The following is a 24,242-nucleotide window of genomic DNA, read 5'->3' as shown; positions in this document are numbered from 1 at the left end:
CCAGGATATGACCGGATTTTGATTTTAAAAGATAGTTTAGGTTTATTTATTATGTAGATAGCATTCCTTCCATGTATGCACGCACACCAGAAGAGAGCACCAGATCTCATTATAAATGGCTATGAGCCACCATGTGGTTGCTGGGAATTGAACTCAGGAACTCTGGAAGAGCAGTTAGTGCTCTTAACCACTTAGCAATCTCTCCTGGCCAAAAGTGATAGTTTTTAAAAGCTAAATTTGGATTAATTTATAAGTAGATTGAATATATATCATTTTCATAACGTTTGCTTATTAGCCTGTCTCTTGAGATATATGCTAGTAGATATAGTATAAAAAGTGGGCATGGCATGGTGGCATACGCCTTTAATCCAAACATTGGAATGGCAGAGAGGCAAGTGGGTCTCTGAGTTCAAGGCAAGCCTGGTCTACTTAGCAAGTTCTAGGACAGCCTGAACTACATAATGACACTCTGTCTCAAAAACTAAGCAAAAATTTGGTTTTTCTGGTTATTGACTTTTGGATTCTTAGAACGGTCTTCGGGGGATTTTAAAGCATATTTACTAGCCTAGAAGCGTTTAAGTTTCATTTAAACTATGTCCTCACAAAATACATAGGGATTGCTTAATTCTTGGCCACCAGTGACTTTGAAGGTTTATGTTACACAGTAAATACCTATATTTGCACTTATGTATGATATGTATTATTAGTATAGCATTATTTTGGGGGGAAGGATACTGTTGGAAATTGAATCCAGGATTTTAGGCTTGCTGAACAAATGCTTTTACCACTTAGCTATATCCTTAGCCCTCATATTTTATTCTCTTCGAAGTCACACCATTAGTTGTAATATTCATTCTGGTGTATTTGTTAGACTTCAGTCTTACTTCATAGAAGATTTTATTTAAATTTTTATGCAAATACTATAGGCTTACTCTACTATGACAAAGTAGGATTAAAGATGAGGTTTGCTTATTTATTTATTCATTTATTTAGGGAAATGATTTCACAGTGTATCCCAAGCTGGGCTGGAAGTTGTAGTCCTTCTGGCTCAGATTCCAAGGTACTATGATTACAGGCATGCAACCATACACCTTACACAAGAAAGGTCTTTTTATTTAGTCTATTGTCTATTTTATTATATATCTTTTAAGGTTTTTTTGAACCCTACCAGTGTGTTGTGAGGCCCCCCCCCCCCAGGTTCATGTAATTTTAATCATTTCGTTTATTGGTGACCTTACAGTCCTATTTCATTTGTTAATCTCAGGTGTGGTATGGGGTTACTTTTCTAAAGACGTGCTTGTGGTAGGAGAGATGCTGTTTTCTGTGGTGTCTTCCTTTTTCCCTACAGAAGGCTGGATCATCCTTATGACCTTACCTATTTCAAACTGTTGCTACTGTTCAGTTCTCTTGGTTTCTCCTGCGTGAAACTCAGTATTGGAAGAAATGCTTGGGTTTTGAGTCTTACCTTTCTTTAGACAAAATTTAAATTTTTTCTTTGTCCCAAAAAATTAATATTCTTAAATATTTCCAGTAATTAAAAACCCTTCTTTAATATTTCTACTGAAGTTCTTTGTAATTAGCCTAAAAGAATCCTTCAGTTTTCCTCTTTTATTTGTAGATTGAAAATACTTTTTTTTCTAAATTACTACTAGGCTCTATGATAAAACTTTAAAATTGATTTTTTTGTTATTCTAAAGATAGAGATTTTTTCTTAAAAATCTTTATTAATGGAGAATGATTTTGTTCACTTAAAATATAGACAATACCGTTCTGTCAATATTTTACTGTAATGTAGTCTTATTAGCATTTTTTTATAGGAAGTTTTTATTAACACAGTTGAGTATTTGAACCAACACAGTGGCACTTGTTTGTAATACCAGGTTATTGAAGGGCAAAGAAGGGAGGGTCTCAAGTTTTAGCCTGTTTGAAGGGGGGGGGGGCTGTTTTTAAAGACTAAGCCTTCATACATATGTAATTTCTATTATTTACACACAGGAATTAAACTGTTACTGAGGGGCTGGAAAAATGGCTCAGTGGTTAGTACTACTGATAGCTCTTCCAAACCTGAGTTCAGTTCCCCAAATCACATAATAGCTTTTTAACCATTTATAATGCGATCTAATGGCCTCTGCTGTCTTATCCTTTGTCATGCAGGCATACATGCAAATGGAGCTCTCAAATACATAAAATTCTTTTGGTTTTCAAGAAAGGATTTCTTTGTTAAACAACCCTTGTTGTCCTGGGACTTGCTCTGAATACCAGGCTGACCTTGAACTCACAGAAGTCCTCCTGCTTGTGCCTGCCCCCCCAGTGCTGGGATTAAAGGCCTGCACCACCATCGCCCGGCTACATTAAGTTTTTCATGTCCTAATTTTGAAAATACCTCTCTATAAAAGAGAAATATTTGTTTTCTGATTAACAAATTGCATGAAACTACATTTTCACCTTTCTGTCTCTAGGACATAGCTCACATTGAGAACTAAAACGAGGCATATTTTTTAATCCATTCAACTTTCATTGTGTTGGAAGATTTTAAGTTTTTATTTTCTATGTGTGGCAGGGAATTTGTTTTCTCTTAAAGCAGGTTAAGCCAGATGTAGTGGGTATGTCTGTAACCCTCAAGACACCGAGGCTTGTGTTTGAGGCCAGCTTGAGCTTGCATAATGAGTGCTAGGCCAACTAAAGCTGTGTAACAAAGACCCTCTATCAAGAATCAAAAGTGTCAAAGGGGAATACATAGTTTTATGGTTGAATGGTATGTACCCTAACTTTATTGTTACTGGTTTTTGTTGTTGCTATTTAACCTTTTTGGTGTGGCATATCATTTAGCTGAAAATTTGCCTGTAACCTTTGAGGATGTTTATGACTGTCAGTTACAGTTTATAGTCTGGTATAATGGCTCTTACTGTAATCCCAGAATTTGAGCAGCTGAGGTCGGAGGGTTGTCCTGAGTTCAAGTCTAGTTTGGGCTACAGAATGAGACACTACTTCAAAAAAATATATATACAAAGAATAACCATGGTGCTGGTATATATTTGTTGGGTTGTTTAATAGATGATGGGTGTTCCGGCAGGCTGTGGTGGCACACACATTTAGTCCTAGCACTAGAAGGCAGAGACAGACAGATCTCTTGAGTTTAAGGCTAACCTGGTCTACAAATTCTTGAGTTCCAGGATAGCTAGGGCTACAGAGAGAAGTCCTGCCTTTAAAAGCAAGAAAGAGAGAGAGAGAGAGAGAATGGATGTTCCAAAACTATGATGCCATGGGTAAGAATTACTCATGACTTAGAGATAATTACAGGAGGTTTCATGAAAAATAACAGTTATAATTGAACTTGAATAGGTGTCTACTGTATTATAAGAAATTGTCCAAGAGTGTGTGCATTGTTATGAACTAGCCTTATAGTTTATTTTGAAATAATCAAAATTGAATTTCTACTTTGCTTATTATAGTATAATTTTGTATTTTCCCCAGTTGCAAAGTGATTATTATGTTTATCTGTTTCTTCCAGGAAAACTTTTAAAGTTGATGATATGTTATCAAAAGTAGAGAAAATGAAAGGAGAGCAAGAATCTCATAGGTAAGATAATTTGTCAGTTTACATTAAATGATATACTTGAGGAAAGAGGGATAGTTATAGTGACTCTCCCTAGTGATAACCACAAAATTGTTTAAAAAAAAAAAAGCAAAACCTGAGAATCAGTTGTCCCAGGTACATGCATGAGTCAGGAATTAATTTATGTTTCATCTCTGGCAGAGACTCCTCAAAACCATCTCTAATGTTGGAAACTGTTTTTTAGCACATAAGTCATCATATATCTCTTAACATTTCCTGATGTTTTTAAATAAAATTCTTTAGTTCAGGCACTTGGTTTTAATCCTACTACCTGACCTGAGAAGTGGCAACTAGAATTTATGGTATGGGTACTTTTACTTCACAGTACTGTATTGCCTCTAGGTCAGTGCTTCTCAACCTTTCTAATGCTTTGGGAACCTTTAAATGCAGTTCCTCAGGCTGTGGTGATCCTCATCCATAAAATTATTTGCGATTTTGCTACTACTAAGATTTTTTATTTGGAGGGCGGGGGGAGCAGGGTTTCTCTTTGTAGTCCTGGCTGTCCTGGATCTCACTCTAATGGACTAGGCTGGCCTCAAACTGAAGAGATCTGCCTGTCTCTGTTTCCCAGTGCTGGGGTCAAAGGTGTGCACCACCACTGTCTGTCTGACCCAGCTATGAATCTTAATGTAAATATCTGTGTTTTCCAATGGTCTTAGGTGACCCCTGTGAAAGGGTCAAAACCCACTGGTTGAGAACTGCTGCTCTAAGTAAATTACCCTTTTTAAAAAATATTTATTTATTTATTTGTTTATTTATTTATTATGTATACAATATTCTATCTGTACGCCTGAAGGCCAGAAGAGGGCGCCAGACCTCTTTACAGATGGCTGTGAGCCACCATGTGGTTGCTGGGAATTGAACTCAGGACCTTTGTTTTTTTTTTTTTTTTTTTTAAATATTTATTTATTTATTATGTACACAATATTCTGTCTGCATGTATACCTACAGGCCAGAAGAGGGCACCAGGCCTCATTACAGATGGTTGTGAGCCACCATGTGGTTGCTGGGAATTGAACTCAGGACCTTTGGAAGAGCAGGCAATGCTCTTAACCTCTGAGCCATTTCTCCAGCCCTGAACTCAGGACCTTTGGAAGAGCAGGCAATGCTCTTAACCACTGAGCCATCTCTCCAGCCCCTAAATTACCCTTAAATATGAGAGAGGGTCCCTTTTTTTCATTCTTACTTAGCTTAGTACAAAATATTCATAATGCCTTTAATCCACAAGTCAGGAGAAACAGGCAGGCAGATCTTTATGAGCTCCAGCACAGCCTGGTCTACTAAATGAGGTCCAGAATAGTCAGGGCTGTTTACAAACAGAAACCCTGTCTCGAAAGAAGAAAGGAAGGAAGAAAAAAGCTCATTGTTCCTTTTGAATATTCCAGGAATTAAGGTGCTGCTTATTTATTGGCTAGTTTAACCTACTTTTTGAGAGAATGTAGAAACTGGAAATTGTAGATAACTCTCCATCCACCAGACCCTCAGCTGTGTTGGAGTTGAATACAGGTTTTTGTGAACATTAGGCAAGTGGTCTGGTTAGCTGTACGTTCTGTTCCTTAAAAAAAAAAAAAAAAAAAAAACTTGATAGAGAAAAACTGTGGCAGTGTATTTTTCTCAAAGTTTTTGTGTGGAGAAAGGATCTTGCTTTATAAATTCAGTCTGGCCCCAAACTCACGACCCTCCTGTCTTCGCCTTAGACAGGCATGTGCCATTTAATATCTTTTCCAATCAAGATAGGATATTGTCTTAGTTAGGATTTCCAGTGTTGCGATAAAACACCATGACCCAAAGTATCTTGGGAAGGAAAGGGTTCATTTTAGCTTAGTTCCACATTATAGTCCTTCATTGAAGAAAATCAGAGTAGGAAATCAAGAAGGGAAGGAACCTGAAAGCAGGAAATGAAGCAGAAGCTGTGGAGGGGTGCTATTTACTGGTTTTCTCCTCTAGGCTTGCTCATCCTGCTTTCACTTGGGACCACTAGCCCAGGGATGGTACCATGAGCTAGGCCCTCCCACATCAATTAAGAAAATGCCCTATAGGTAAATCTGGTGGGGGCATTTATAGATTTAGACCCTCTCTCCCTCTTTCCCTTCCTTCATTTACTTACTTATTTCGTTTTTCAAGACAGGGTTTCTCTGTGTAGCCCTGGCTGTCTTGGAATTCTTTCTGTAGACCAGGCTGGTCTTGAATTCAGAGACCCTCTGTCTCTATCTCCAGAATTCTGAGTGATGGGACTAATGGTGTGTGTCACCACACCTAGAGGGGTTCCCTATTCTGAGATGACTGGCTATGTCCAGTTGACATACAACCAGCAAATACTCATACTTAGTTTGCATATTTCATTTAGTGATTTTTAAATAAAGGTCTTAATCCCCCTCACCCTTTTTTTGTAGTTGCTTTTGTTCATTGGGATTTGTTACTTGAATTATGAAACTTCATCTTTATATTTTTGATTGAAGTATAGTTTGTATTTCCATTCATGTCTAGGCCAGTTTAAATTAATAAGTTCTAGGGGGCTGGAGAGATGACTCAGAGGTTAAGAGCACTGGCTGCTCTTCAAGAGGTCCTGAGTTCAATTCCCATCAACCACATGGTGGCTCACAACCATTTGTAATGAGATCTGGTGCCCTCTTCTGTTTGCAGGGATACATGGAAGGAAGGCTGTATACATAATAAATAAATAAATATTTTAAAAAAAAATTGTAAGTTCTAGATAGAACAAGATAGAACTGAGAGTTTTCTCAGTACTTGTAAGTTTTAGTTTTTTCTTAGATTTTTATTTCAGATGCTTATCTGGCCCTTGAGAGAGCTCTGGGGTCCCTGAGGGATTTTTAGTAGTACTATGTAGTGGTAGTGCTAACCACATGCCTACATCTCCTGCTTGTGGTAGTGCCTCATAGTCTAGTTAGAACCTGATCTGCTGGCCGGGCGGTGGTGGCGCACGTCTTTAATCCCAGCACTCGGGAGGCAGAGGCAGGCGGATCTCTGTGAGTTCGAGACCAGCCTGGTCTACAAGAGCTAGTTCCAGGACAGGCTCCAAAACCACAGAGAAACCCTGTCTCGAAAAACCAAAAAAAAAAAAAAAAAAAAAAAAAAGAACCTGATCTGCTGACCTGACTTTTTTCTTCTGATTCCCTTCATAATTTGCCCTCTGGTCATAACCTTGGGCCAATAAAAAAATTGCATCCCACTGGGCAATGGTAGCACACGTCTTTAATCCCAGTAAGAGGTGGTCAGATTTCTGAGTTCAAGGCCAGCTTGGTCTACAGAGTGAGTTCCAGGACTGGACATCCAGGGCTACACAGAGAAAACCTATCTTGAAAAGGAAGAGAAAAAAAAAAGAAAGAAAATTTGATCCCTTTATCTTCCTTAGCAGAATTTAGTTTCATCACTAATAAACCCTGCTACTTCCTCACTGTGACGGTGACTTTATTTAATAAGTATCACAGCATTTCTCTAAGAATATATATTGTAAGGAAGGTACATGAACTGGTGGTCAATTCTTTCTGATCAGCTGCCCTCTAGTAATTTTCTTTCTTTTACCCAGTGGCTTGAACTGGAATTCATAGAAACATCAGCAGATTATATAAAAAAAAAAATTTATATTTTCGTCTTTTTATTCTCTTTTCCCTTTGACATCAATTCTTTAGTGGTTTAAACTACTATAGCTGTATTAATCTTGTTTTGTGTTTTGAGGTGGTCTTACTATGTAACCCTGAGTGACCTAGAATACACCATGTAGATCAGGCTGTTTTTTGAACTCATAGTGGTTCACTTGCCTCTGCTTCCTGTGAGTTTGAATTAAAGGCGTATGCCACCATGCCTGCCTGGCTATATAAAATTTTGGAAGTCCTTAGATCAGGTCGTACATACATCTATACACACTTATATCATGTACACTCAAAATTATGAACCCTAGCTGGCTAGTGAGCTTCAAAACATTACTCTGAACCCCAGTGCTAAAATTAAAGTGTTTGCCTGACTTTGTATGAGGGTGCTACAGATCTGGACCCAGGTCCTCATGCCTGCATGTTTGTCAAGCCATCTCCCCAGCCTCTTGCCCATAAATGTGAAAGACAAATTTTAGATCTTTAAGATCTAGTTTGGTGGGGAGGAGAGATTGCTCAGTGGTTAAGAGCACTGGCTGTTCTTCCAGAGGTTCTGAGTTCAATTCCCAGCAGCCACATGGTGGCTCACAACCATCTGTAATGAGATCTGGCGCCCTCTTGTGTGTGGGCACACATGGAGGCAGAATTTGTATACATAATAAATAAATCTTAAAAATAAAGAGATCTAGTTGGGTACAGCAAATTTGTCATTTAAACCTCCCAGGTTTGTATAATATTGTCTCAGTGTTGTTCCCTAAGGTACTAAGATAATTTGAGAAAGTTTTTCAAGTTTCTCCTCAAACTCCACAGTAGTGTTATTTCAGTGCGTTTTCCTTCTCAGATTACCTGTAGTCTTATTGTAGTGTCAATTTATTACACGGGGTTATAGAAAATATCTTAGAAACCAGTATGTAATGCAGGTACTATGAAACTATATAATCTGTTGTCAAGTTCGTTCTTAGAATAATGTAAGCCTTTGTTGTTCCTTGGTATTAATTAAAGTTAAAATCTTAGGTCATATACAAGAGCATCTTTATTTATCTTCTGTGCGTTATCACAGACATGAGAACCTCATTCAGTTTGATCACAGCTATGTCTCTTCAACACTAGTAGTCTAAGTGTCTTCTGCAGGAACTCATGTTCTTTCATCACATATTTCCAGGATTAGACTAGACCGTTTTCATGCCTAGTGTATTTCATTTCCCAGAACTAAAGGGAATTCTAGATTCACAAGAATATCAAGAGTACTGCAACACAAAATCTAGTATAAATGCCTAAATTAGTTTTGATATTTTGTTAGTTTGTTTTTGAGACAGGGTTTCTTAGTATAACAGCATTGGCTGTCTTGGAACTTTGAAGATCAGGCTGTCCTCGAACTCAGAGATCTGCCTGCCTCTGCCTCCCGAGTGCTTGGTATTAAAGGAGTGTGTCACCACCACCCATTTTAGTTTAAAGACTTACAGCAAGTAAAAACAGAACCAAAATATTAACTTTCATATCTGTAAAACAAGTTGCTATTCCATGATTTTTTTTATACTTTAGCTCTACAGTTGTCTTACATATTAATTATAGAAACTTGTTAGAAGAAATTATGGAAGAAAAAAGATCATGAGTCATTTAACTTCCTTTCTTCTTTCCTTCCTTCTTTCCTTTCTTCTTCCCTTCCTTCTTTCCTTCTTTCCTTCTTTCCTTCCTTCCTTCCTTCCTTCCTTCCTTCCTTCCTTCCTTCCTTCCTTCTTTCCCTTCCTCTCTCTTCCTCTCTCTCTCTCCTCCCTCCCTCCCTCCCTCCCTCCCTCCCTCCCTCCCTCCCTTCCTCCCTCCCTCCCCCCCTCCCCCGCCTTGGTTTTTTCAAGATGATTTTTGTTTAGTCCTGACTGTCCTAGGGATCACTCTGTAGACCAGACTGTCCTCAAACTCCCTTGCCTCCTCTGTCTCCTGAGTGCTGGGTGTCACCATGCCCTGCTTTTCTAAAATTTTTGTCACAAAACTGAGAGTTGTTTTGATTTTTTTTTGGGGGGGGTGGTGGTGTAGGACTAGTTCTTATAGACCAGGTTGACTTTGAACTCACAGAGATCCTCCTGCCTCTGCCTCCCAAGTGCTGGGATTAAGGCATGCGCCACCACCATCCAGCGAGTTATTTTGATCTTAAAGTACAGTGATAAAACTATCATTTATATAAATTATTGTTTGGAAAAGTAGCGTCTTCAAAAGCAGCATACTTCAAAGCACCTAGCAAATTTTTGAGACTCATCAGGTCAAATCAGCTTCCCAGGTTTTCTGAATTGTCTCCTTGCTTTTTTGGTATGATTGTATATACTTTAAACACTTTTTTCTAACCTTTGTAGAATGCCTAAAATGCCTTGTCTTAAGGCTGTTGGTTTTGGTATTCTAGTTTGAATTTGTGGGTTTTGACTAAGCATTGTGGCTTATTAGAATAAATAAATCTCATGCTATTCTCTAGTAGTTCAACCTAGATTCTAGACAGTAGCAATTCTACTGGTTTTAAGATTCTCTAGTCAAAATTCTTCACTTAAAACTGTATCCATGGAGAATCATATCATATAAAAATTTAGAAGTTGAGGTTTATTCTAAAGGCGTCTCCTAGGGCCACGTGAGAAGTAAAATGTCTTCTGTCTTCCCATTACCCTGTTCCATTCTTGGTTTAATATTAGTTACTGGATAAATCTCCAGAAAAGTTACCTGAACTAGGATTTTTTAATTTATTTATTTCAATTATTTGAGAGGTCTTGCTGTTTCCCAGGTTGGCCTTCAATTTGCTGTCCTCCAGCCTGCCTTAGCTTCCCAGATGCTGGGATTATTGGCATATGATACCATGCCTTGCTGAAGTAGAAATTTATTAGTTGGTTTTTGTAGTTATTTTGTTGTTAGCATTGCTGGGAAGTTAACCTAGGGCCTATGCTTGCTAAGCAAGCTCTCTAACTTTTCAGAGATATCCTTAGTCCTAAAGGACCTTTTCTCTCTGTTTTTGTAAAACCTAAGCTTTAAAGTTACTTATCTTCCTTTTGTAAACATCCCTATTGATGAGCATCTTTTTCTACAATAACAAGGTCTGTATCTGTATTTTGAGCCAGAGGAGTGTGTTACTTCCTTTAGTGTGCCATGTCCCAAGTAGGGATGTAATGGTGAGCGAAATACATCTGCCTTTTGGGAGGAAAAGACATTTATAATAATGATGATGGTGGTGGTAAAAAAAAAAAAAAGTACAGATAAACAATGAATGTATACAGCAGGAGAAGCAGTTCTTTTTTTGTTGTTTTTTGTTTTTCGAGACAGGGTTTCTCTGTAACTTTTGGAGCCTGTCTTTCTACTAGTTCTTAGAGACCAGACTGGCCTCGAACTCGGAAAGATCTGCCTGCCTCTGCCTCCCGAGTGCTGGGATTAAAGGCATGTGCCACCACCGCCCGGCTGAGAAGCAGTTGAATATGGGAAAGTAATGGCCAAGGAATCTTATCTGAAGAAATAAGTTAAATTTGAAAAATAAATGTAGGAGTAAAGTGATAGAGAAATGGTTCTGGAAAAGTGAACATTATGTAAACAGCCTTTGAGATCAAAGTGTCTGAGTAGAGAGAGCAGGATGAGTGATATGAGAAGCCTGAAAAAGATGCCTATGACCAGTCACTTCAGGTTCTTAGAGACTATATAAAGATGTGATCTTGGGGCTGGCAAGATGCTCAACAGTTATGAGCACTGACTGCTCTTCTAGAGGTCCTGAGTTCAATTCCCAGCAACCACATGGTAGCTCATAACCATCTGTAATGAGATCTGGTGCCCCATTCTGGTGTGCAGGTGTACATGGAAGGAATGTTGTATACATAATAAGTAAATAAATCTTTTTTTAAACAGATGTATTTCTGGGCCTAGTTTTGCACACTTTTAATCCTAGTTCTCAGGAGGCAGGTGGATCTCTGTGAGTTCAAGGCCAACCTGCTCTGCATAGTGAATTCCAGGATAGACAGCTACATAGTAAGATACTGTCTGGAAAAAACAAATTGAAAACCCAATTGAAAATGTCATATTAAAAAATAAGTTATGTGGGGCCGGAAAAATGGTTCAGTGGTTAAGAGCACTGGCTGCTCTTCCAGAGGACCCTGATTCAGGTCCTAGCACCCATTTGGAAGCTCACAACTGTCTGTAACTCCAGTTCCAGGGAATCTGACACCTTTATACCAATGCATATAAAAGTTAAATTATTAAAAAAATATATATACATTTATAGTAACTTTTTGATTGTGTGTTTTACTCTTAATTGTGTGTTTTACTCTTTTTTAAAAATATTTATTTATTTATTTATTATGTATACAATGTCTGTGTGTCTGCCTGCAGGCTAGAAGAGGGCACCAGATCTCATTTCAGATGGTTGTGAGCCACCATGTGGTTGCTGGGAATTGAACTCAGGACCTTTGGAAGAGCAGGCAATGCTCTTAACCGCTGAGCCATCTCTCCAGCCCTCGTGTATTTTACTCTTAATTGTAGAATAAAGTAATGTGTTTGAAGGTTGAGGAGGTCACTCAGAGGTAGCACACTTACCTCACAAGGGAAGTCCTAGCTAGCACCAAGAGGAAAGTATTAAGTACTTCTATATTGATTTAGATTCCATTTTCAAATTTTTCCTTTTTAACATTGAATGATAGGAAACCTTCCCCTTTATAACAAAGACAGTAAAACACTGGTAATGGGACACCATTGGTAGTTTGCTCTTTTTTGGCCTTATTCCTTTTGTGTTTTTACTTATACTTTTGTCAGCTGTGTGTGAGGGGAGTTGGTTGTGGTTTTGATTTTGTTTTGGGATAGGGTCTCACTATATCGTTTCGGTTGTCCTTGTTCTGGCTGGCTAATATCTTTCTCTGCTGAGCACAGATTACAGAGACTGTGTTTACCGCAGTTTGCCTCTGTGTGTGTTGTAATGGAAGTAGGCATTGTTTTGTTACAGTTAGGAGAAGCACATTGAGTTCTGAGCCTCAGTGGTTAAGGGTGAGAAAAACCAAACATTCATAAACTGTCTATGCTCTCAGAGTATTTTAAGGTCTGTACGACATTTATTACAGATTATTAAAGTGATAATTTTTTGTTTTATTCAGCTTGTCTGCTCATTTGCAACTTACATTTACCGGTTTCTTCTACAAAAATGGTAAGTATTATAGTAGAAGAGTTGTTCATTCTGAATTCCTTGTGTTCATGGATTTGTTTTGGTAATTTCATTTGTTTGAATTTCTTTTTATTTTTTTTCTATGTGCTGGGTATTACACCCAATGTCCTTCTCAAACAAAGCACTGTGTTACCACTGCGCTGTACCCATGGCCTTCTGATGATGCTTTTCAATTTTAAGTTCAAAATATAATGATAAAAAATTTTTAAATGGTTATCCCAGAAGTAAGAAGCCAAGGATCTTTGTATGAGACAGTTACATAGATGTTTTGTGTTTATGTTGTCAAGTAGAACAATAAACAACTGAAATAACTACTACTACTAAGGAGCCATTATCAGAGTGTCAGTCACTGCCAAGCAAATATGTTATTTTATGGTTGTTTGAGTGAACACTAAAAGCATGTTGCGAAACTTGTTTTAAAACAGGGTAAGTTTCAAGAGTGGTAAAGGCCAGGCATGGTGGTATATGCATGTAGGAGGCAGAGACAGATCTCTGTGAGTTCAAAGCCAACCTGTCTATCTACATAGTTAGTTTCAGGCCTGCCAGGACTACAGTCAGTAACTTAAAAAATGAATATGGAATCATTGAGATGGCCTAGCAGATAAACAAGTGACCAAGCCCATTGACCTGAGTTTGATCTCCAGAACTCACATGGTAGAGAGAACAGACTCTCATAAGTGGTCCTCTACCTCTATTCATACCTGCTTATACAGAAACACACACATTCCAAATAAGTCATGATTGCGAAAAGAATAGATATTGCATGTCAGCTTGTTCATCTTAATATATCATCTTAATCAGTGTAATAAAATTTTTACCAGATAAAAAAGGCTAAGTTTTTCTTTGGAATAGTTTAGTTAAGGAACAAAGTTTAAGGGACTGAGGAGTAGAGTGGCGTTATGATTGTCTATTATTTCTCTTAAATAATTTATAATCTACAATTCCTGTTTTTAATCACATAAATTTGTTTTCTGTGGTACTCATATTTTAGAAGAACTCATATTTAGAACTCCATAATTTAACTTTTATCGATTCATTTCTAGTTTGCAGGAACTTGTTTAAAACATACATATATTAATACTGAAATGATATTTTTTTTGGCAACCAGCTGGTTAAAATTTTTTTCCTTGTCAAGTGTAGTGGCATACAACTTTTGATTGCAGCACTCAGGAGGCAGAGATAAAGGCAGGTGCAGCTCTAAGAGTTCCAGGCCAGCTGGAGCTACATGGGATCCTGTCTTAAAATAAAAGTAATGGAAGTTTAAGAATTAAGAATTTTTTGTTTTTGAAAAAGATACTTAAACCAGAATAGAGAACCAGCTTCGAAGTTCCTAATACTGCTGGATATAGTGGTATGTGCCTGTGTCCTTAACTCCAGCTTCTGGGAGGCCTAGACCAAAGGATTGGTAGTTCTGCAAGATCCAGGTCAACTGGCCTTTTTCAGACAGACAAAATGGCTAAAATAGCAGAAATTACTCGATTGTTAGGGCTCCATTCTCATGGTAAGCATTGTTTTGACAGTCTTTCTGTTTTAGACACTGGGTTATTTTTGCTATCTTAAAATGTTTTTATTGTGATTATAATTTTCAGAGAGTCTGATTCAGTCATCTTCTCTCTATGTACTACATATAAAGATTGAAGTGAATTTGTTACATTTTATTGCTTTTTCTTACTGCTTTTATTTTGGTTTGGGTGCAAGATATCAAACCTATAGCCTTTAGCATGCTAGGGAAGCAGTCTACCCCTGAGCAGTGCCCATAGTCGAAGAAGATTGATTTTATATAGGAAAGAAAGTTACCTAAAAATCTCAGAAGGGGAAAAGTTGTTTTCAGTATATATGTGTGTGTGTGTATGTATATGTGTGTATGTATATATATATTAATGATATAGTAATAGTTCTGTATATTATTGAAGTTTAGTATTTAAATATTTAGGTTTGAACTATTAATAACTTTGTAATTTTAAATATTAGTAAGTATTAGGCAGTTCCTTTGGAGCCTTGGCTTGCCAACGTTTTTGTTTTTAATCAGAAAGTATAGACCTGTTACTTAAAACTACAATTTTTTAAGTTTTGTAAGCCAAAGCATCCCCAAGAAGTAATGAACAGCTAGTTTTGCTATTGCCACTTAGACCTAGACCTTTGCTTGCTTGCTCTCGCTCTGTGTCTCTCTCTGAGCAAGGTCTTATTATGCATACCACGATGGCCTCCGACGTACAGAGATCCACCTGCCTTTATCTCCCAGGTGTTGGTGGTACACATCTTTATTCCCATGTCCACTAAATAAATTTTCTAGTAATAATTTTGGGAGAAGAAGCAACATTGGACCTTTTTTGTGTAATCCTCTAGAACTGTTTTACTAAAGCTTCTTGGCAAGAAGCTTTGCCTGATTTTGTCACTTTTGAAGAAAACTTTCTGCATTATACATGTTAAATTTTCAATGAGAAGTAAGTAGATTAAGTGTGAATTAAAACAACTGAGTCATCTTACTCAAATTGGGAGAAAAATCTTACTCTATAGGCAGATACATATATGTGTCTTATGAAAGGTTTATTTTTAAAAAGCGTTCTGCAAGTCTGGAACTAAACTGGGAAGGAAAAAGAAAAATAGAGTTTGTGATGTTTTCATTATAGGAAGTCTTTTGAGATTCCTTAACTTAGGAAAATATTTTTTATTCTTTTTTACATTAAAAAGATTTTTAAGACATTGGTTTTTCTATTTAGATAAGCCATCACAAAACTCAGAAAATGAACAAAATTCTGTTACCCTGGAAGTCCTGCTTGTGAAAGTTTGCCACAAAAAAAGAAAGGTAATGTATACAATGCTAGTAGATGAAATAGAATAATCTTATCGAACATGTTTCTACATAGCTACTATAATTGTGAGCCAGTTTTAAAACCTCAGAAATGAGGACTATGTTGAGACTGGCATGGTAACACACACCTTTAGTCCTAGCAATTGGGAGGCAGGGGCAAGCCAGGTTTGCATGGTGAGTTCCAGGCCTACCATAGCTACATAGTGAGATGGTGTCTCAGAGAGGGACAGGGAGTCATCTTCATTGGTGGCTGACTTACTCATACTATTACTAACCTATTGCCACCCTTCCTAATTTTTCCTCTGATCTGAGCATCTGTACAAAACATTGTCCAGTAGGAATCACAGGAAGAAGTTGTGGTGTCTTAGGGCAGATTCAGCTGCTTTTACTAATCTCAGAGGTTGTTCTTTAGCTACTAGTACATTAATACGGATGTAGTCCTTACAGTTTTAAATAAGAGTTTTTTTCCCCAAAAGATAATTCTTATATTTTTGGTTGTAAGTGTAGCCTTAATGTCTGAGCAATTTCTCCAGCCCTAAAAGATTTTTTTCTTTTATAGCACAATGATGGGGAAAAAAATTTACTGTCAGCATTATCAGCCATTAACTTAATACATTCCTTCAGTTTGTATTTAGAAGATTAAATCATTTTATTATAGAAATAGCTGTCATAATGGCAACATACATTTCCTGAGCAACCCACCAAAATTAACAGTATGTACTTCTTGTAGACTTGTATTTAAGGCAACAAAATTATTAATGACTACAGAGTAGAAATAGGTATTTCTTTCCAAAGAGGATGTAGCTATGTCCAATAGGCACAAAAAAGGAATTTTTTGTTACTGTTTTTTTTTTAATATTTATTATGTATACAATATTCTGTCTGTATGTCTGCAGGCCAGAAGAGGGCACCAGACCTCATTACAGATGGTTGTGAGCCACCATGTGGTTGCTGGGAATTGAACTCAGGACCTTTGGAAGAGCAGGCAATGCTCTTAACCACTGAGCCATCTCTCCAGCCCCTTGCTACTGTTTTTTTAATTAGAGTGTACCTATGTATCACTACATCTTAAACAGGAATTGAACTATATAGAGCTCCTGCTGGTGATATTTTTCCATATGGTTTTAAAGTGATAAGGGACTTAAAAACTGCCAGAGTCATAATAGCAATATGCCAGTCATAACTGGATGATAAGAGACACTTATGTAGCATTAAAAAATATATGTAAAGTTAGGATATACTACTAGTTACTCATACTCCCATAAAATTTATAAGTAAAGTTGTAAAATACATTATTTATGAGGAAAAATGGTAGTTATGACAGTGTGTCTTGTTTTGTGTTTCAGAAAAATTAGTAATTGTAAACATCTTCATGGGACAAACATACCAAACTGTTTTAGTCGTTTGTGAAATGGGAGGTTTAGGGTATGAATGAGGCTTAGATTTCTCATGTAGAATAGGATTTTTTTTAGTCTGTAAGTACAGATTTATTATGATTATTATTTATGGCTATTTTGCCTGAGTGCATTATCTATGTACCCACCATGTGGATGCCTGATGCCTAAAGAGGTGTCCCTAGAACTTGTGAGCTGCCATATAGGTGCTGGGAATCAGACCTGGGTCTTCTGGAAGAGCTGCCAACGTTCTTTTCTGCTGAGCCATCTCCAGCCCGTTTTATTTCTTTTAAAGAAATTACTAAATTGGTTGTGGAGAGTAAGTCAAGAGCATCATAGCTTTGAGGCCAACTCCTGGGTTGTCCTGCTCTGTAGTTGCCACATGAAATGCAGTGTTTTTTTCTACTGTGCTCTCAGTATAATTAGTTATGGAGTGAGTATTTCTCAGATATTTGCTGTTCCTTCTATTAAAGTATATATGAAACTGATATGGGTTTAGTGTTTGGTAACAATGGGGTTTATAGGTATCTTCCCCTGCTGGTGCCTCCTCGCACCGCCCCCCCATCCCCCATTTTTTCTTTGAGACAGGGTTTCTCTGTGTAACCTTGGCTGTCCTAGAACTCTGGTTTGTAGACCAAGCTGCCTCCAATTCCAGAGTGCTGGGATCAAAGGTGTGCACCACCACCACCACCACCACCACCACCCAGCTTTTATGTTTATTTTGGGCTTTTTGTTTCATTTTATTTTTTTAAGTCAAAGGATTTCATAGCCCTGGCTGTGGAATTCAGTTTTGTAGACCAGGCTGGCCTTGAACTCACAGTTCTACCTGTCTCTGTCTACCAGGGACTCATGCGTGCTTTTACTACTGACTTTATCACAAGCCCTTTAATTCTGGTTTTTTTGTTGTTGTTGTTGTTTTTTTGTCCTTGTATTTCCAGATATTTTGTTCATATTTTAGGTATTTATTTTGATTGAGGAAGCCTTAAAGTAGAGCTTGACCTTGTCAAGATCCTGCCCCATACCACTCACTATGCCTGTTCTTAGAGCGCAAACTCAATGGCTTTGTGTGATCCTCCCTTGTACCACCATGCCGGTTCATAGAGTGCACACTTTATGCTATGTATGCTTTGTGCATACAAGGGAAGCTAGATACTGGATATGCTCTTTTCTCTCTTCACTATATTGTAATAATCTTCAATTGCTTTACTATTGGGAATCTTAGTTGTTCCATTTTTGTTTTTGTTTCACAGTTTTCAGCAATATGATTCTTTACTTACCTTTTGGTAAATCATGACTTATAACATGTTTCCTGTAACTGTGATTAGAAGTTTTACTGTAATTTATCATTGCTTATGTATGAATGTAATTATGAATCTCTACTTTGCAGGATGTAAGTTGTCCAATAAGGCAAATTCCTACCGGTAAAAAGCAGGTGCCTTTGAATCCTGACCTCAACCAAATAAAACCAGGAAATTTCCCATCACTGGCAGTTTCCAGTAATGAATTTGAACCTAGTAACAGCCATATGGTGAAGTCTTACTCACTACTATTTAGAGTAACTCGTCCAGGAAGAAGAGATTTTAATGGAATGATTAATGGAGAAACCAATGAAAATATTGGTAATTTTATATCTGTAATTTCACTAGATTTTATTGGATATCAAAGTAGTCAGTGAAAATATTTGCACTAGTATTCATAATATTTAGAATTGTGTATAAAGTGTTGGGTTTTTTTTTTTCTTCTTCTTGAAATAACCTTCACTTTCTGCTAGGTGTGGTAGTTTGTGCCTGTAATCCAGTGCTCAGAAGGCTGAGTCACTACAACATGAGTTTGAGGCTTGCCTGGGCTGCAATGTAGCGAGACCATATATCAAAAACAAACCATAAAACCCTATTTCTTTCCAAAGTTGGAGAGACTGTTTTTCTATTGTTATTTTGCTATGCTGGAAATTGACCTAGGGCCTTCCTTATGCTGGGTGTTTGTCTGCTCACTACTTGGGTTAAACCTGAGCTTTCCATTTTTGTCTTCCTGTCTGTGTGTCTACCGGTATTTTTCCCTTCCCTTCTTTCTTTCCTTCCCTGCTACTTTTCCTTTCTTCCCTCCCTCTTTCCCTCTCCTTATCCTTTTCTCTCTTCTTACTTTCTTGCTTTTTTCCATTCTCTATTGATACATGGTCTCACCATTGCCTCAACTAGTCTTAAGACTCGACCCATCCTTCTAGCTTAGCTTTCAGAATGCTGGGACTACAGGTGCATGCCATTGTACTATCTTGAACATGAGCAATATAATATATATTGCATTGATCCTGTACCCATTCCTTTCTTCCAGCAGATCTGAATTCATCTTTGAGATAATCATACAGTTGTTGTATAGCTGCCTACAATCAATACAAAGATAAACATTCTCAGAAGCCTTACAACCCAGTTTAGGGAGAGAGATATGGAATAAATAATTACATTGAAATGAACAGTGGTATAACGGGTATATGTGAAGTACTGTTTAAAAGTTATAAGGAGGTGGAGAGCTCCCTTTAAACACTCTTAAGAGACTTGATGCTCTTCAGAGGATCCACATTTGGTTCTCATCACCCACGTGGCAGTTAACTGCTGTCTATAACTCCAGTTCTAAAGGATCTGACACTCTGTTCTGGCCTTCATGGGCACTATGTGCAAATGGAACACAAACATAAATGAAGCAAAACCACTCATAAAATAAAAACAAATCTCTTTTTAGATTCTTATAATGGAATTGCGTACTGTAATGAGGAGCCTACCTAGCATGAGTCATTCCAAACAAGTTAGCATTTGCAAGGATGAATTCTGATGGTCAGTGTTGTCAGGAAATAAGGGCAGACCCAGTTGAGTTGTACAGACCTATTGTCCCAGCACCCAGAAGAGCAATTGAGTTGAAAGCCAGCTAGTGCATAGCCATTTCCAGACCAGCCTTTGCTGTATTATAATCTCATGTTGTAGAAAAATAAAGATGGACATAATACATGTTAAAAATCCAAAGTTGAAACAAATGAATGTGAATATTGAAACATTGTAATTTGCTCATTTGGATAAAGTAGCACATTTTATCTTGCAACATATATTACAGATGGCACACTTAATTTTTAAGTAATTGTTTTACAAAAAAAATTTTATTTAATTCAGATGTCAGTGAAGAAGTTCCATCCAGAAGAAAACGAAATCGTGAAGATGGGGAAAAGACATTTGTTGCACAAATGACAGTGTTTGACAAAAACAGGTAATATTGATGGTATTATTATTAATATTGCTTCCGTATTCTGCAGATGTTTTTATTCTGAAGAATAACTGTGGTATTGCTTATGTTTGATCTAATAAATGGAAAAACAAATTAGCAAATATGAGTTTTTCCTCTATCATATAGAGAGCAGTAAGCAGAGCTAAGGAACTATGAGTGACTCACTTCAAATTGTTGATTCAACAAGTGTTTTCTGAGTGCCTGCTCTTTTTTGTTTTGTTTTGTTTTTTTTCCGAGACAGGGTTTCTCTGTAGCTGTGGAGCCTGTCCTGGAACTCCCTCTGTAGATCAGGCTGGCCTCTAACTCACAGAGATCCACCTGCCTCTGCCTCCTGAGTGCTGAGATTAAAGGTGTGTGCCACCATCACCTGGCTTGAGTGTCTGCTTTTTGACAAACACTTCTAACTGATGAGGAGGCACAAAATCCCTGTCTTTTTGTAGCTTAACATCTAATGTAGACTGTAGAGAACTCCACAAAATTATCAGTAAGTTCTGTGAAGAAATATTAGCAGATGTGTGATTATTTATAGAAGTAATGTTTGAAACAGAGGTCTAATGAAATAGCTTCTAGATAAATCTCAAGATAGCAACTAAAGCTAAGAAAGTCTAAGTTATATATATTCCTGTGTGACTGGCTATATATGTACATCTGGTGCAGGGTATTGGGTGAAACATCTTTGCACAAGTAAAAGAAGATGTAAGAAATAAATACAGCATTCTTTTTACATAAAGTTGGAGAATGGTGCCTGAGATATCATGATTTCTTATACTAGGCTGATTGCTGGTGCTTAGCAATAAAACTCAAGATAGTATATCAAAGTTTCCAGTTGTAAACAACTAGAGGGCTGGCTGTAGCTCAGCTATAGCGTGTGCTAACTTCACATGCACATGACCTGAGGTGTGATTCCCTAATTTGGAGCCTAAGAGAGGAGGAAGCACAAAAGTAAAAACACTGGAAAGCAGTGGAGTCTCGTGTTGAAGCAGTATAATGTACCTGTACTAGTCTTGGCTGATCCTGAGATTGTGTTCTGTGCCACTAGGGGCACATTGTATTTTCTTTTTTCTTCTTTGTACTTCATATATATGCTAATATATTCTTTTTTCTTTTTTTTTTAAAGATTTATTTATTTATTAAGTATACAGTGATCTGTCTGCATGCATGCCTGCAGGCCAGAAGTGGGCACCAAATCTCATTACAGGTGGTTGTGAACCACCATGTGGTTGCTGGGAATTGAACTCAGGACCTTTGGAAGAGCAGGCAGTGCTCTTAACCACTGAGCCATCTCTCTAGCCCTAATATATCCTTTATATGCAATAAACTTCTGTTTTTGTTTTAATTAAAAATGCTAGGAAAATAGATGAATTTTTCCTCATGGTTTAATTTTGAATATGTATAGGCATAAGTTCAAGAAATATGTGTGTAACATCCACATACCCTTTACCATTATTTGTAGCATTTTACCTCATTTGTTTTCTTTGTGTTTAATTTTTGTGCTGAACCGGTTGAATATATACTTCATCTCTGCCTTGCTATGCTTGAACATGTATCTCCAAGTAACAAAGGCATTTCCTGATAACCACTACCCACACACAGCATGTCTAACAGTGACTTCCCATTGACCTTGTAATGTCTTTCATTTTGTTTGGGATGGTCTGACTATTTATTTGGCCCAGGCTGCTTTCAGACTCTTGATCCTCCTGCCTCAGTGTTGAGAATGCTGGGAATACAAGCTGCCAAGTATCATTATGTTCAGCTCTTTTTGTTATTTTTATTTCAAGTGATACTGGGTATTGAACAAAGCCTTGTGCATGCTCCCTCCCCCCCATCATTTCTCCATGATATTCATTGGCACTTTTCTGTAAAGAGGATTACTTCCCTCATATTTTTAGGTGTTTGTTTTTTAACCAATGTGAATTACGTTAGATTATATTTTTAGTGAGTTTGTTTTATCTGTTCATGTTGTTACTCATTTTAATGCTTAGATTATAAATTTGTTTAAAAGGAGCCCTTTCAGATTCCAGTATCTCTTTTTTTATATTTTTAGGTTTTCCTTATTCAAGACATAAAATCTCCTTTTCCTAACACTTCTGAGATTGTCTTTTCTTTCAGAAGTCCTGGTAATGCTTTTAGTAAAGAATTATATTTATGAATCTGTCTTGAGACTAGATATATTAAAAAAATTTTCTTGTAATCCTACATTGAAGTCTTTGAAAGAAGAACCCAAATGTAAAAAACATGTAGAGGAAGTTTGAAATACTGAGCACCAAAGAAAAACCTAAGGCTTTCAGAGAACAAAGGCCACCTAACAGTGAGACTGTCCATGATAGACAGAAGTGGTGTCTCGTGCCTATAATCCCAACTACTGCAGAGCCTAAACAGTAGGCTTTTTTTACCTAAGATAATTAAGGCCAGTCTCCAAAAATGTGACAGATGGGGAAGTTACTTTGAAATCATATGTTCAGAGTTCTTATTTCTATGTTATAAAACTATTGTGCATCTCTGAAGGGCTGCAGCCTCAGGAAAGTGAAGTTTTTGGTACTTTTCATTGTCTAATGGGACGAAAAAGACTAAAGAGAAGCCATGTTCTTCCTATGTGAAATCAGTTGTTACCATGATAAAGGAAAGTTTTTAGAATAGTCGTGAATGCCATTGTTTAAGAATGGAAGTAATAGCCGGGTGGCATGCCTTTAATCCCAGCACTCGGGAGGCAGAGGCAGGTGGATCTCTGTAAGTTCGAGACCAGCCTGGTCTACAAGAGCTAGTTCCAGGACAAGCTCAAAAACCACAGAGAAACCCTGTCTCAAAAAAGGAAAAAAAGAAAAGAAAAGAATGTAAGTAATAGGGCTGAAAAGATGGCTCAAAGGTTAAGAGCACTGGTTGCTCTTCTAGAGGTCCTGAGTTCAATTCCCAGCAACCATCTTAGCTGTTCACAACCATCTGGTAATGACATGGTGCCCTTTTCTGGCATGCAAGCATACCTGCAGGCAGAACACTGTATACTTAATAAGTAAATAAAAAGCTTAAAAAAAAGAATGGAAGTAATATATAAATCATATAACATATGTTAGAACGATGTATATATATCCACACATGTTAGAACCATGGTGTATAATTTTCTTGACTGATTGATTTCTTCATTCATGAAATATTTACTGAGGTCCTTTATGTGCTAGGTTCCCGTGGGCACCCGTAGTTCACAGGTTTGTTGAATCCTTAGTTTCCTGAGCAAACGTGAAGGTTCCAGTTCAGATACCGATGTGCATACTTTGTAATAATTCCCTAAGGAAGGAATTTTCCACACTGCTGTTGTGCTGATTTCAAAAGTATAAAACTTAGAAGGCCAATTTAAACTTAATATATGAAATTAACTAGGTTTTTAAGACTTTAGGAATATTATAGTTCATATTTTTTAAGTTATGTCTAGCTACAGTAATACAATTCTCTATAATTATAATTGCTTTTTATTAATATTGTTTTTCTCAGAACTGGAGTGTAAATAATTTAAAATCCTGCTGTGTATGTAAGGTAGTATACAAATTTAATGCTTTTTAATGTAAATCTGGAGTGTAGACTTTGTCCTTAAAATAATACACTGTTTATAAAGTATATGTGTTTCTCTAACAGGCGTTTACAGCTTTTAGATGGGGAATATGAAGTAGCCATGCAGGAAATGGAAGAATGTCCAATAAGCAAGAAAAGAGCAACATGGGAGACTATTCTTGATGGGAAGGTATGAATGACTTAGAAGATTGAACACACTTTAGTTGTCAAATCTTATTTTGATTGATGTTTTCTTCCCCAAATGCAAATTGTATTAGAAATAAGGAGTCTGTGTTTCTTGTTTTTACAGTAAGCAATTATTTTATTTGTGAGATAAGGTATTAACTATACAGCTCTGACTTTCCTGGAACTCTATAAACCATGCTGGTCTCAAAGGCACAGATTTCCCTGCCTCCCACTAAATGATGGATCAAAGAAATTGCACCTCCACATTTTACACTTACTTACCTAAACACCATGGTATGCTCAGGTCATCAGGTTTGGTGTGAAGTGCCTTTACCCACTGAGCCGTGTTGCTTGCCCTAAGAGTCCTTTGATCTAAATACTTAGAAATAATACAAGTAAAATGGCCCATTCAGAAAATGGAATAGAGGGCATTGTGCTTAAGAACCTATTTATCTATTGCCCAGTGGTGGCACATACCTTTAATCCCAGTACTGGAGAGGCAAAGGCAGGCGATTTCTGTGAGTTCTAGGACAACCAGGACTGTTAACACAGAGAAACCCTGTTTCAAAAAGCAAGAAAAAAAAATCCTGGCTATTTGAGTCCTGTCTCTGATGTTAAATTTGTGGCATTTGACAAGTTAACTTATATTTCT

At 37.2% G+C, this 24,242-nt stretch overlaps 1 protein-coding gene across 1 annotated transcript in view; it reads left to right on the top strand.

Annotated features, from left to right (window-relative positions):
- Suz12 (SUZ12 polycomb repressive complex 2 subunit) overlaps positions 1–24,242 on the top strand; it is a 41,166-nt gene that overhangs the window by 4,513 nt on the left and 12,411 nt on the right. Inside the window, exons 4-9 of the mRNA XM_075991428.1 lie at positions 3,512–3,580; positions 12,324–12,373; positions 15,112–15,197; positions 17,985–18,216; positions 19,753–19,846; positions 23,489–23,594. Of these exons, the coding sequence (XP_075847543.1) occupies positions 3,512–3,580; positions 12,324–12,373; positions 15,112–15,197; positions 17,985–18,216; positions 19,753–19,846; positions 23,489–23,594 (637 nt within the window). The remainder of the gene's footprint in view (positions 1–3,511; positions 3,581–12,323; positions 12,374–15,111; positions 15,198–17,984; positions 18,217–19,752; positions 19,847–23,488; positions 23,595–24,242) is intronic.

The sequence above is a fragment of the Microtus pennsylvanicus genome, chromosome 11, assembly GCF_037038515.1.
Source record: "Microtus pennsylvanicus isolate mMicPen1 chromosome 11, mMicPen1.hap1, whole genome shotgun sequence".
Lineage (NCBI taxonomy): Eukaryota > Metazoa > Chordata > Mammalia > Rodentia > Cricetidae > Microtus > Microtus pennsylvanicus.
This window is presented reverse-complemented; position numbering and strand designations above follow the sequence as displayed.